The sequence below is a fragment of the Meriones unguiculatus genome, chromosome 18, assembly GCF_030254825.1.
Source record: "Meriones unguiculatus strain TT.TT164.6M chromosome 18, Bangor_MerUng_6.1, whole genome shotgun sequence".
NCBI lineage: Eukaryota > Metazoa > Chordata > Mammalia > Rodentia > Muridae > Meriones > Meriones unguiculatus.
In genome coordinates, this window is record NC_083365.1 from 65,814,788 (window position 1) to 65,830,028 (window position 15,241).

Sequence of the window (15,241 nt, forward strand, 5' to 3'; positions counted from 1 at the left end):
ACACAACAAAGAAAACCATAAAGAACAAAACACCTCATAATATCTTCAGTTACAGTGTAGGGTTGGATCACATTCCTAGCTCTGCCCAGGTACTTGTGGCCCAACAGGTTGAGGGCTGGACTTGCCTAGCTCAAATGTTGACTTTGAAACAAGGGGAGGAGTCCCATGGCAGAGGAACATACATGGACTCCCCAGTATCTCCAAATACAACAGTGTCTTCATCACCTGCAAGCAGGGAGGGCCTGCCAGGGCCTGTTCACAGAAAGCCAGCCAAGGACAGCTGCTTAGGACAAGACTCTACAGCTTGGGAGGAGGCAGAGAGGGCTAGCTGGCCCCTCTGGAAAAGTCTTCCAGAGGGGCACTAAACACAGCCTCGGACACAAGTGTATGCCACGGTCATGCGCAAAGAAAGCCCTTGCAATGGGCCTCGGAAACCAGCTTCTTTGCTAGCATTCTTTATTGCGCACTTTGACACCCTTACCACATGTAGGCCCCAGGACCTTTGCCCACACCATTCCTTGGGTTACATGTCATACTACATCATGTGTGAACTGCTCCTCACAACAAAGACTCGGCTTCATTCACTCTCTCAAATATTTATCAGTAGCACACATGCTACTCTGAGGAAACTGTTCCTGAATTAATAATCACAGAGCAGCAAGAAGAGCAGTGCTCTGAGCAGCAACTGCTGTCTACAGCACTCCCGCTGTGTGCCAGGGGCTTCCTGGACACTGTATGCTCCGTGTTTATACTCCTAGCCCTCCAGGGTAGCAGATGGCTGTGTCTGAGCTGAAGGTGGCAGGTCCCCAAGGTAGAAGGTCAGGGAAAAAGTTCAAGCCTTGGCTCCCAGTGCCACTGTCCCTTAGGCAGCACGTCCAGGCCACACTTCACGAACTCCACTTTCCTTGTATCTCAAACAAAACACCCAGTGAAGGCAATGGAAGGAAGGGAGGAAGAGTGTACTTTGGCCCACATCCCAAGGGTAGCGAGCATCACAGTGGAGAAGGCATGAGGTGGCCGGTCACATTGCATCGACAGTCAGAAAGTGGACAGCAGGCATGCTGGTGCTCAGAACTCTGGCCCATGAAATGCGGATAGCCACGTTTAGGTTGGGTCTCGCTAGCAGTTAACTCAGCACAGATACTCTCTCACAGACATATGCAGAGATTTGCCTCCTAGATGGCCTCCTAGATGGTTCTAGATCTTGGAAAGCTGACAGTCAACACTAATCATTATAGTGACCCCATGCCCCTCAAACTGGTTCAAGTATGTAGGACTCCTCTAGGGGAAAGCTGAGCAAAGAGGGCATGGGTAGGGGACAACAGGTGACAGTCTCCCCCAACCCTTCTTGCTGTTTTCCAAGACCACACTGCAGTGGGTGATGCTTGCATCTGCCAGACAAAGTAGAGTTTTGTCTTTCTTTGAGGACACCCTAAGTTCTTGGGGACAGAGACCAGGGGCTCCGATTCCCAGATGACTCCTCCCGCCTGATCCACAGGAATATGCACTGATGGACTATTTTTTCCACTCATCCATCAGCATCCACTCAAAAGACCACCCAGGGGCTGGAGAGATGGAGCAGCAGTATTGGGATCCAAGTTCTAACGTGGTGCTCAGCGACCACATAAAAGCTAGGCATAGCAGCATGCAGATGCCTGAAGCCCAGCAGGTAGAGCCAGGAAGATCCCTGGGGCTGGATGGTCAGTTGGTCTCGCCAAGTTAGTGGGCTCTAAGTTTAGCGAGGAAACTGGTCTCACAATATCGTACAATAGAGGAAGACACTTAATGTCAACCTCTGGCTCCCACAACCATGTGCACCTCCTCCACACACATGCACACACAAACCTGTAAATGCAGATACACAAACACATGTGCACATGCGCACACATAGACATATGTGCATATACTTATACACACATCACATAAATGCATATGCACAAATGTGTATATACACCACACATGTACAAACACAAGAACGCACAAATATGCACATGTAGCGCGCACACACACACACACACACACACACGCACAATTAAATAAACGAAAGAATACACAATCTAAATCAAATAAACAAAGACCGTACACGAAACTCAGTTTAGGGCTCACCCTCACCGCAGAGGTCTGTGGGTCCATTGGCTGCTGTCAAGTCCCTGACAACTCTCAAGAAGCTGCCCTCTTCTCTCTTTCCACTGTGGACACCCAGCCCAGACACTGCCCCTACCAATGAGAACCCCCTCTCCCTGCTGCCCCATATGGGATTCATCACCATGCCCTGAGCGTCACCTCCAATGGGAAACCTCTTAGGGGGTGCAAGCAGGGTCACCCCATCACCACATCCAGGCCGTACCCTGCAAACACATGCAAGCCACCTGGAGCACCCTCACACCCATTTAGATGCTGGGCTCGACTTCATTCTCCTCCAAACGTTCCCCAGATCAGAGGCAGTGGGACCTGGCCACGAGCATAAAGTAAATTATCCGACCCCTCCCCACCAATGATAAATGGTTCTATTAGCTTTCCAGATTGTTAAAGCCCGATAGAACAGAACGCAAGGAACGGGCCCATCCATTCTCCCTCTGGCGCACACTGAGTTGTAAATAGGTTATTTTGTGTGTAAATAACACATTAAAACACGGCATTAGCTGTGTCTTTTGATAGGGTGGAAATTGTTCCGAATAAATAATTCCGGACAGGAATGTAAAAGAAGCAGGATTTAATAGAGCATGCCTGGTGCAGCCGTGTTAAACATGACTAAAATGATAAACCTCAGAATATACGAATAGTAAACTACACACTGACACCGGGGTAATGAGGCTGTATTTTCACCAAGCTTTAGAAATGCTAAAATTAGTCCTGACAGAACCAAATGTCAGAAAATTGTTCACCACATAAACACAGTCAATTTGGGAAGGTGAAGTTTGGGCTCCAGGCTGAGGGACAGCTGTGTCCAATGCAATGAGACTTTCTAGTTTGTGCTTCTCCATGCCTAATGAGATGAGCAGGCAGCACTGGCATGCCCAGTCTCTAGACCTCAGTTTCCAAATCTGTATAATGAGCAGTTTGAATTGTTCGATCTTGGAAGCTTTCTCTCATTGTGTAACCAGAAATGACTTCAAAGATACACAACTTTGCATCCATTTAGCATCCACAATAAGACACAGGAATGGAGCTATGGTGGGTGATGGCTGCCTGGAGAGGAGTTCACCATGCTTCAGTAAATAACACCACCTGTGCTCAGCAAGCAACCCTAATCAAACTCCGTGAATCGTGCACATACAAAGAGACATGAAAGTAATGGCGGCGGTGGGGAGGGGCTTGTTGGGAAGAAGGGTTTCAGTGGGAGAGGGAGGAGGATGAGAAAGGATGACAGGAGTGAAAATAGTCAAGATACATTATATATACAAGCATAGATGTATGAAATTGTCAAGGACTTTGAAAAGTAAATTGGATGAAAGGAAGCAGAGGAAAGGGGGGGGGTGTAGGTAGGTATGCTGGCTGGCTTTTGTCAACTTAACAAAAACCTAGACATATCTGGGAAGAGGGAATGTGAGTTGGTTGGTTGGTTGTGACAAGGTGTCCTAGCTATCCTGGAACTTACTTGTAGACCAAGTTGGCCTCTAACTCACAGAGAACCACCTGCCTCTCTCTGACCTCTCCCTCCCAAGCGCCGAGATTAAAGGCGTGCACCAACATGCCCTGCCTGGAAGAGGAAATCTTAATTGGGAGAATGTCTTCATAAGATTGGCCTGTAGGCAAGTCTGTTTGTCCCTTTCTTTCTCAATGATTAGTGTGGGAGGTCCACAGGGAGTGGTGACAATCCCGGACAGACGGTCTTGGATCGTACAGGCAAGCAGGCTGAGCAAGCCAGTAAGCAGCATTCCTCCTTGGCTTCTGCATCAGTTCCTGTCTGAAGGTTCCTGCCCTGACTTCCCTTAGTAACGCAGTTTGACCTGAAAGCTATAAGCTGAAATAACCCTTTCCTCCCAAGCTCTTTTGGTCCTGGTGTTTTATTACAGTAACAGAGACCGTAACTAAAACAGAAATTGGTGCCAGGTTCATGTGCTATACTGTGACATACCTGACACCATGATGTTTTGGGAGAATTGAGGGAGAACTTTGGGCTAGAAAAGGCATTGAATGTCCAGAGCTTCATGAGCTGCTGTGGGAACATGTAACAAAGCTGGAAGCAGTCCAGACAGTGGAGGTGGACCTTGCGGAAGGCAAGGAGAGGCCTCAGAGAATGCGCCGCCTCAGTTGAGCTTGACAAGCCCCAAGACTGACGGGGTCATGGAGAGAAGTTGAAGCTTGGCACCCTGAGCAGGTTTAGAGTTCCTAAAGTCCAGGAGACCCGGAGACCCGGCATCTTGGAGATGCCAGTACTATGGGATTACCACCAAAGACAACAGCAACCATGGGATGGAGCCAGCCCAAGCCTATGTGTCATGTGTGCTGTAGATGGCCATGCCAGAGCACTGCTCATGGTCTTTGGAGCCCAGAAGGTACTGAGTCCCAGACACCATTGGTTTTGTTGTAGTTTGAATGTAACTGTGCCCAGATTCTTTCCTCTTGGAGTTAGAAAGTATGTAACTTATTTTTTATTTTACAGGAGAGATGCTTGGTTTCTAAAGAAATCTTGGGACTTTTAAAGTTATAGTATGTTTATATTGTGATATTAATAATGAGACCTTGGGGATAAGCAAAAAGGAAAAAAAAGAAAGAAAAGGTTGTGGTTTAATAAGTAACGTTTTGTGTGTCAAGATGATAAGGAGTCAATTGTGCTGGTTGGTTTTGTCAATGGTTGTGTCAAGTTGACAAAGCCAACCAGCACAACATATCTGAGAAGATATGTCTTAAAAGGAGAAAAGGACTGTAGAACAGGGGCTCTTTTTTGTTTTGTTTTGCTTCTGTTTTTGTTTTTGAGACGGGATTTCTCTGTGTAGCTTTGGATGTCCTGGACTTGCTTTGTAGACTAGGCTAGCCTCGGACTCACAGAGATCCGCCTGCCTCTGCCTCCCTGGGATGCTGGGATTACAAGCATGAGCCAGTTTGCCAGGCTATAACAGTGGTTCTTACCCTGTGGGTGTAACCCCTTTGATGGTCAAATGACCCCTTCATAGGTTTCACCTAAGACCATTGGAAAACACAGATATTTACATTAGGATTCCTAACAGTAGCAAATTTACAGTTACATTAGCAATGAAAACAATGTTATGGTTTGGGGTCGGTCACCACAACATGAGGAATGGTATGAAAGGGTCTGGCGCATTAGAAAGGCTGAGAACCACTGCTCTGTAAGACTGTACTGTAGACAAGTCTGGACAGCACTTTCTTGATATGAGGGGCTCAGCTCACTGGGGGAGTGTCACTCGTAGGCAGGTGGTCCAGGTGGCCTAAGAAAGGCAGGCTGAGAAAGCTACAGGGAACAGGCCAGTAAACTGCATCTCTCCAAGGCCTCTGCTTCAGTACCTGCCTGCAGGCCCCTGCCTTGAGTTCCTGCCCTGACTTTCCTCTGTCGCTGAGTATGACCTGAGGGCTGTCTTTGGTCATGGCTTTTACCACAGCACAGAAGCCTAAGACAGGCGAACGTGCTGGGACTCACACAGCTGCTCGGAAGTAGCAGGCATCTCGGCTTTCTCTACATCACAGCATTTTATCCTAGGAACAGAAACCCTCAGGCAAACGGGAGAGGAAGACGAGGAGAAGGAGAGGGAGGAGAGGAGAGAGAGAGAGAAGGTGAAGGGGGACAGAGGGCAGGCAGGTGTCTACTTAGTATAGTCAAGGCCTAGGGAATAAAGAGTGGCAGAAACCCCTCAAACTATAATACAAGCAAAACCCTTCCTTCCTTCCCTCGTTCCCTCCCCCCCTCCCTCCCTCCTTCCTTCCTTCCCTCATTCCCTCCCTCCCTCCTTCCTTCCTTCCCTCATTCCCTCCCCCCTCCCTCCTTCCTTCCTTCCTTCACAGCGTTGAGTGTAGTAACTAACACTGGCCATGTCTCCTAGATTAATTTATTAATTAAGCTTATGGATAGGTGTGGATAGGATAAATCATATCATCCATGGTTTGGATCTATGTCTGTTTGAGGCCCAGTTTAACTGACCCCAAACCAGGCTTGTTCCAACCATCAGAACCACCATCACCCCTTCCCCACACCAGGTACCCCAATACCACAGAATGTCCAGAACTCATTCCAAATAGCCTGGGGAGCACTCCTTCCCACTTTCATGGCAAGGCAGGCTGCTGAGGACAGTAGCACTGCACTGCCTGGGCAAACTGATGGGAACAAGCTGTTCCGTGTGGTTGGGCCATAAAACCAGCTTCCATGCAGTCTCCACAGCAATCCTGAACATCACTTAAGTAAGAGTAATTGCCCACTTAGTCACACCTGAGTGCACCCCGGCCTGTGTGTGGCCCCACAGAGAAAGACAGGTAAGTAGGGAAAGCAAGATGCTCAGAGAGTTCCCTGCTGCCCACAAGGCCTGGGGGCTGAGGGACACAGGATAGGGCCTGCATCAAATGCCTTCTACAGCCAGGGAGCTCAGGCTGGCAGGAGCAGATGTCCACTATAGCACACTTGGCACACACCCAGAATGATGGTGTCACTGGGTGAACAATTGTTGGTAGAATGGTTGTTGTGCAGGTGACGGGGTGGACAGTAATGATAAAACGCAGTAATGACAGTAAGTGTCTAAGTGAGTGGGTGGAGGATGTAGAGACAGGCACCAGGGACCCTGAGCAATCAGTTGACGGGTGTCTCAAAGATCCCTGAGTATGGTGAGGTGGGTATATGCAGGAAAATGCTGAGGGTCTGAGTTGATTAAATAGTCTTCCTGGTAGGCTGGGGATATAGTTCACTTGGTAACCCAATTGCCTAATTTACATCAAGCTTTGGCTCCATCCTTAGTACCACAAAAGCCAAGCATGAAGTAGGCACACACCTATAATCCCAGTACTAGGGAAAGAGTGAGGAAGATTGGAAGTTCAAGGCTATCCTCAGCTACATAGCTAAGTTTGAGGCCATCCTGCACTATATAAGACCATAGATAGATAGGTGGGTGGATGGATAGATAGATAGATAGATAGATAGATAGATAGATAGGTAGACAGACAGACAGACAGACAGACAGACAGACAGATAGATGTGAGATGGGATCTCCTGGTATTATATAGTATAGTATTCCAACTGTAGAAAAGATGCTTCTCACACATTCCAAGCCAAACTGTCTCAAAGATGCTTTCCAGAAAGCCAACCAGGCCAGTGAACAAGATGAGGGGGTTGTCAGTGTAGGAAGGTGGCACAGAATCTTCAGGAACAAAGCTCCATTTAGATACCATTTAGTGGTAGGCTGGCCTGGCCATGGTAAGCGTGTCCCTGCTCCTCTCAAGTCTCATGTAGCCCAGGCTGGCCTCAAACTGGCTGTGATCTTGAACTTCTCTCTGTCCTGACTCCACCTCTGGAATGCTGAAATTACAGACTTGTGCGTCCTTGCTGGGTTTATGCTGTGCTGGGACTGAACCCCAGGAAAGCACACTACTACTGCTGATCAGCTACATCTCCAGCCCCTCTCCCCTTGGGGCAACCACACTGAGACACTGGGAAGGAAAAATGGAAATAATCATGAAGCCCATACCCTGAGCTCACGTTTTAATGATGATGCCCTCAGCTCGAGCGACCTGGAGTCTGGCTCTCCTATTCAGTGCACAAAGGTGATGACTAGGTCAGAGCAGGGGACCCGCTTAGGTCAGCCCAGCAAATCAGGACCAGAGCCTGTCTATGCTGTTCTGGAGGATAAAAGGCCAGAAAGCTAGCCTTCCTACTGCTGGGCCTCAGTGGGTCCCCGCCGGCAAAGGCGACCAATGGAAGAAACGCTTTCTAGGTCAAGCTGGGTGGGCAGTCTCGGTAAATAACTCTGACAAGAACAGTAATAATGAAGACAGAAAAGACATCCCTCATGCTTCAGACAAACTGACTGTGCCCCTCTTTGCTAAGCATGCCCCATGTCTAACTCAGAGAAAATCCAGCATCCAGCAGCACTGCAGAACAGCTACCATTATCACACCATTCACAGATGAGAAAACTGAGGCACAGGCCTCCTGAGGTCAAGAGAACATAGACTAGTTCAGGCAGCCTAGTTTCACTGTCTGGGAACTGCTGTCAGTGCCCTGTACCGCCATGAAGCACCATGGAACAGGTGCGAGCCATTAGCAGATCCTCGGGGAGAAGCCGCTGCCTCACACGAGGAAGGACTTCCCCTTTCCGCAGGAAGCCAGAATATGAGAGTCTCAGACATAAGGGAATCTCGGGGCTGGGGTGTGGCTCGGTGACACTGAGCAAGCCTAAAATAAGAACCCCTGGGTTCCAGGAGCAATGGGAGGGAGAATGGGGGGGAAAGGAGACAAGAAAAAAAAGGGAGACGGGAAGTGGGGAATGAGACAGGAAAGAAAGGAGAGGGAGAGGCAGGGAGGAGGTATAGAGGAAGGGAGAGAGAGAAAGAGAGAGAGAACATCAACTAGAGGAAAACAGACAGGAAGGCAGGGAGGGAGAAGAAAATGAGAGTATCAGAATTCTCCAGAAGCATTGTTTAAACGGGGCCTGCGCTGCTGACCCCATAGATTCCCAATTTTGTAGATCTGGGATGGGACCCAAGAATTAGTACTTCCAGCATCTTGGAAACTGCTCAGTGTAGACTGAGAACTTAGCATGCAAGAGGCTAACAGTTCCATTCCCAGCACCAATTAAAAAGGGGGAGACATTTCCAATTCCTAAGGGGTGTCGATGCTGTGGGAAAGGAAGGACCACAATGGCTGGCCACCTGACTTTGCCTCACAGAGTAAACATCACTGTCAGAGTTGAGCACTGGCCCCCGGGTTCCTGAAACCAGACTGGGTGCTTGATTTCGGCACATGAGATTAGACCTCAGTTCCAAGTTTCAAGGCTGTACCCAAAGCTTCTAGAATGGTCCAGTCCACATAGAAGCACGCAGAGCAGCTCAGAAATATTTTTGGAAAAGAACCCATGGCAGACAAGGAAAATTCGACAGCGTTTGGACAGAGTCTGTGGAAAGCAACGAGAAACATCTGACTTAAATTGCTTTGCAAATTACACCATTTTAAAAATTAGAGGGTGGGGGGACCCTGGGCCAAAATGTATTTTTAAAGATTTATGGCCTCCAGAGTGTTAGCTCAGCAGCCGAAGAGGCTCTGAAAGAGCCACCCAGTGTGGCTTCTGCTCGGGCTCTTGGGAAGCTCTGGTCTGATCTTAAAGCCAGCCTTTCCCAGCCTGACTGACCCGCCAGGCCCTGCTCTGCCCACTTGGAAAAGATTTGTATGCATGTGTATGCCCTCTCTCTCTCTCTCTCTGTCTCTCTCTCCCTTTCCCTCTCTCTCTGTCTCTCTCATTCTCTTTCTGTGTCTCTCTCTGTCTCTGTCTCTGTCTCCGTGTGTGTGTGTGTGTGTGTGTGTGTGTGTGTGTGTGTGTGTGTGTGTGTGTTACACAAGCACCAGGGAGATAACAAGTCAGCTTCATGGGTCCTTCCCAGGCTAGCTGGCGTCAAGCTCCAAGGGGGTCCGCCTGTCCCCACCTCTCGCTACGGGATTATAAGCATGCACCATGACAGCAAGATTTGCCACATGGAATGGAACCCAGATTTTCAGGCTTGTGCATTTTACCAACTGAGTCACTTCCCCAGCCCTGATAAGGTGCTCCGGCAGACACTTTAGGAACCCCCAGTCCTCAGCCTTGTGGACTCACAATCAAATGAGGGAGACCACTGGATCCAAAGATGTTTGATGCCAGCCTTGGGGCAGAGGAGGACACTGAGGCACAGGGACACACAGGAGGCCTTTCCAAAGCTGACATTATAGTAGGGACAAAGTACAGCTCCAGTCAGACCCAAACAATCTAAAGCAATTATCGGGGAGCAAGCGGAGCCCAGCACTCTGCAACTCAGCACACAGGGCCGTCAGTGATTAGTGTGGGGCTCCCTGGATACACAGCACGCACCTGTGGGCCCCTCACCTGAAACCTAGCATGCACCTGCAGCTGCACACCCGCGCCTGTGGCCCAGCCCCCACCGGCAGCTCAGCACGCACCTGGAGTGAGCACACACACTTCCAGCCTCGCATATCCCTGCAGGGCCATTTTTACACCTGCAGTCCAGCACACACCAGTGGCCCCACATTTACCGGCAGCTCAGCATGGACCTAAAGCCTTATGCACACACACACCACACATCTCCAGCTCGGCACGGGCCTACAGAATTACCTCTACCAGCAGCACCTTCCATCTCTCAGGCCTGTGTGCCCCATGTATTCACACGGCTGAGAACACACGCATATGGTTGCAAGCGGAAAGCAGAACTCCTCAGAGGCTAGGCAACTGTGGCGGCTCCCAGCAGCCACCTTCTGGGACCCCGCTCCTTATTGATCACACATTTCTTCCTATACCGTTTATGTTTGAAGATACCCTTACCACCCTCCTGCTGGGCTCTGCACTGAAACTTGGTCAAGCCCAGAGATGAACCCAGACATCTTTAGCCTAAGCAAGCCCATGCCAGCTACCTACGCCTGACTCCGGCTGCTTACGGTCACCTTCCCCGTCAATAGAGCACACTCCTGGGGAGTTAGCCCATATCTGATGCTCTGGGTGCAGGGGCTCTCCACCTTCCTAATGCCGCAAGCCTTTAATACAGTTCCTCAGGTTGTGGTGACCCCCGACCATAAAATTATTTTCATTGCTACTTCATGACTGTAAGTTTGCTACTGTTGTGAATAACAATGTAACTGAGGTGTAGGATATCTGATATGTGAAAAGGTTGTTCAACACCTCCCCTCCCCCCAAAGGGTCACGACCCACAGGTTGGGAACCGCTGGTCTGGCGCATCCTGGCTCTTGGGGTCTCAGCACAAGAGGTGTCTTCCTTGGTACCTCTGCTCTGTCACGGAGAATTTGAGCAGGAGTGGGATCTTGAACTATTTCTGCAGTTTTAATTACCTTTATTTACTTAGGGGGACTTATTCAGAGGACACATGCATGCACTGTGGAGGGCAGATGGCAACCGCAAAAGCTGGTTCTTACCTTCCACCATGTGGGTCACAGTGATGGAATTCAAGCTGGCAGAGCCGCCAACCAACACCGTTACCCAAAGAGGCACCTTGCCAACCTGGTCTTAAAACCTTAAGGACTGCAGCTAACATGAAACCCGAGTCCCAGCAACGTCCTTAGGGTTGTGCCATTGGCCTTCCTTGCCCTTCCCCTTCAGCCCATCTTCAACAGAGACAGATCCCACTGGGTCCTCTTTCCCACACAGGCATAGCCACTCTTCTCACACTCCGAGACACCCTTCAGATAAGCTGCTCGGGAAGCAGGGACAGCACAAGTCAACAGAAACCAAGGGTCCCCATGGCTCCCTAGTGCACACACCTGGCCTATGCCTGCTGTGCTGAACCACATCAACCAAGCTCCCCTAGGAAGGGCACTGAGAGGGCATGGAGCGGTCATAGCATGGGCTGGTGCTCCTCTGCAGTGGCTGTGCTCCAACTTTGCCCCCTTTCCCAGTGGAAAACCCCTCAAGCTGGCCTCAACAGTGACAACTGAGTCCAATGCTACAGGAGCCCTCTCCCCTCAATTATGTCCTAATTACTGTCTAATTACTGCCCAAGTCTGCTCTCTGGTGGTGTGACAGGACAGAGAATGGCTGTGCTTGTTCAAGAGAGAGAGGTCAAGACAGGGCGGATCCCTCAGGATAGGTGGGAGATGCCGGAAGCTAGCTCCTGGGAACTCTCCGCCTCAAAGAATGGAGCAGGAAGAAAACCTGAGAGATCATCACTTGTGGCCCAGGACCTCGCTCCAGTGCTCTGTGTCGCCATTCATCCCTCCATAGTGTGTGAGCTATTGGGCCGTGACTCCTCCTTCCTCTCCCCAGAGGTGCTTAAGGCCGACCTCACATCTCCCACTTATGACTTGATAATTATTTTCAACTTAGAATCATGGGGAGAAAAGAAATTAAATGTAGTGGCAACAACCTAAGAGGTCTTAAACTCTCTCTCTCTCTCTCTCTCTCTCTCTCTCTTTAAGAGAATTAACTCAAGGGTGGTTCCATTTCACAAATTCTGGACCGTGTAGCTACACCCACAGCGTAGTCCAGGGACCATAGATCCATAGATGGAGCATCAGCTCAGCGGGGGAGAGACACAAATTTAGCCCTGTCCATGAACAAGGCACCTCGGGTGTTCTGCCTGGGCAAGAAAGCACTAGGGCACAACTGAATGTGCTTGAATTAAAAGGAACAGAAAATAAATCTGTTTCTTCACTCTGAGACCGAATAGTTGTGTGGCCTCCAGATGGGCAGCCCAGTGACAAGGGGAGGTCTCACCTTCCCGCCAAACTCCCCAACCGGGCTGCTGGCACGGACCGTGGAAAGCAGAGAACATCTCTCTTAGGGACAGTGAAATGAGAGACTGTGGCTCGTGGAATCCCTTCTGTTGTAATTAAGTTGGCCAGAAATCCACCTAAGATAGTAAATTCCATACCTGACCCTCTAATTACAGCCAGCAGGCATTGGCAGACAATTACTTTCTGAAATAGTCCTCAGCGGGTAAGAGGCAAGAAGCTCTCAGAGTATGGCTCCCGGTGCCAGCTGAACACGCCCCAGGGTGGCCAGGCCCTGCCCGGTAGGATTCTCCTCCCTTCCTCCACTCCCTGCTCAGGCCTCAGCCACAGAGCCGGGATAACCAGCTCTCCAAGCTGCCAGTGACCTTCTTGGGGACTGGGATTCCTGGGGCAGGGGCACTGCCCTCCATAAACCCAGCATGCCTCCCAGATGACAGGGGCCAGCGCACTCATTAAATCCTAATGACCTCGTGAAAAACACCCCTGCTGCTCTCCAAGCGTGCAAAACAGAAAGTGTATACCTCCTTGGGCTGCTACAGCTGCGGCTGCCGCTACCACCAGAGGACAAGCCTTTTTCCCTGGGTCGGGGAAGCTGCTGTCCTCCAACAGGCCACTCTTGGCTTCTTTCTTCTCCACTGCAGGGGCTGGGGCGGACATCTCCATCTCAGCAGCTCATACTCTTGGGTGGCAAACCCTGGAGGAAATGACAAAGACATTCAGCCACAACACTGCACCCGAACCCAGCAGGAAAATACCAACTCAGACTCCCACCACAGGCCTACAGCAACGAAGTTTACACTCAGTCTCTTAACACGAGGAGGAAAGGCTTAGATAATTTTGACATATTCATCCCGAGAATCACTGGTCTGCTTTCTGAATGGGCACAGGGACAACGGCAGAGCATTTGAGGTTTTGTGTTTGTTTTTAACCTAGATTTTTTTTTTTTTAATCCCAAACAAGTTCGTAGTGATGAGAGCTTCCAGGAGCAAAGAATCACTTGACCTGGAGACATGAAACCAGAACACAGAGCCTGAAGCCTAGGAAAAGACCGAATTACAACAGCCTTCAAGAAAGGCCCCGAACTGCCTGGTTTCTGCCCCTCCTTTACTGTTTGATTCATTTGTTCAGTCAATACTCACATCAGTAACTGTCATCATTTGTTGTTGAATATGTTCTCATTCTTTCCTTCTCTGCCTCCCCCGCCCCTCAATAAAACAGTGGTTTTTAACCTCTGGGTCATGACCCATTTGGGGGTTGAATGACCCTTTCACAGGGTCACCTAAAGACCATTTGAAAACACGTATTAACATTACAATTCAGACAGTAGCAAAATTAGTGATGAAGCAGCAATGGAAATAATTTAATGGTTGAAGGTCATTACAACATGAGGAGCTGTATTAAAGGGTCATAGCACCAAGAACGTTGAGAACCATTGCTGTAAGGGGTCACGTAGCCCAGGCTGGCCTAAAGCTCACTATGTATCCAAGGATGACCTTGCGTCCCTGCTCCTGCTACCTCTGACTCCTCAGTGGTGGGATTACAAGTATATAGCATTAGGCCTGGCGTAAGCTATCTTTATAATCCACTGCTTTGGAGCCAGTAGTATGGCTTAGCAGGTTACAGGTGTCTTGCTTCACCAGCCTGACAACCTTGAGTTTGTTCAAAGAAATCTTTGGGGAGAGAACTGACTCTACGAAAGTCCTGACAACATTTGCATGACACTGCATGCAAGCCACACGCACACAGTTTAAAAAAAAAAAAATCTGTTACTATGGAGTTCTGCTATCAGAATGGTCACCACCTCTTTTTCCTACACTGTCTCTTACTTTGCCACAAACTCCCCCATATTAGGCCACCTGAACTGCTCTTACGTCTCCATTCACACCCCTTTATTAGGGCTGTGATTGCCATTGCTTCGCCTGAGAACAAGCAGCCAGCATCCCCTCTCCATGAATACACTTCTCCTTTGCCTGCAAAATCCCATCAAGATGGCATCCATCTTCCCTGCTCTGGACAGTCCATGGTCGGAGCCCTACAGTCAGATCATGAGTCTACCCGACACTCCACATCACATGCTTGTTGTCTCCTAGGCTATCTGAATCCCACCAGATTACGGTCACGATCAACAAGCAGAGCTGGGGATGGTGGTGCACACCTTTGATCCCAGGCCTCAGGAAACAGAGGCAGGCTGGTCTCCGAGAATCTGACCAGTGGCAGTGAGCCCTTCTGTCCCGTCCTTCTGTCCCATCCTGACAAGTGGCAGCAGCTGGTCACCCCCAATTTCACTGAGGAGTAAAACTTCGGGGTTCCACAGGGAGATGAGCTGCCTGAGGCCACTTCCCACAGAGGCAGCAGGGCAGGCCTCCAGTCTGGTCTCCTGCTGACCGGCCACCTAGAAGCCCTGGGGATACAGCCACCCCAGGAGGGCATGAGCACAGAAGTTTCAGGGCTTGGGCTGTGGCCCCAGTTTCTGAGTAGGAGGAACAGCTGCACACAGGAGCACCTAGGAGTCAGGGAACCCACCATCACATACTCCTTCTGTGGGGGGCGGGGGCGGGTAATGGAGAGAACTGCCCAGGCAGGACTCACCAGGCCCCTGACTCACCCTACAAATCAATGCTATCCCGCCCTTACCTCTGCCACAGGAGAGGAAGGCAGGAGACAGAGCCAGTCGTCTTCATAATTCACAGGAAATAGTGGAATTAGCTCAATTTCTGGGTAAACACCAGGCCCCCTGGGTCCCAAGCAGATACTTTCACTCCCCAGGGCTTGCCAGTCACCGATGCTCTGGGTGTCCTTGCCATCATCCACCCCACCCCCACTCTCACCACCTGGGAACGGCAGGGAGGGGTCT

At 49.9% G+C, this 15,241-nt stretch overlaps 1 protein-coding gene across 1 annotated transcript in view; it reads right to left on the bottom strand.

The window, feature by feature from the left end:
• The window catches only part of Gli2 (GLI family zinc finger 2), a 210,598-nt gene that overhangs the window by 149,766 nt on the left and 45,591 nt on the right, over positions 1-15,241 (bottom strand). The window contains exon 2 of the mRNA XM_021633255.2: positions 12,909-13,081. Coding sequence (XP_021488930.1) covers positions 12,909-13,050 — 142 coding nt within the window. The 5' untranslated portion in view covers positions 13,051-13,081. The remainder of the gene's footprint in view (positions 1-12,908; positions 13,082-15,241) is intronic.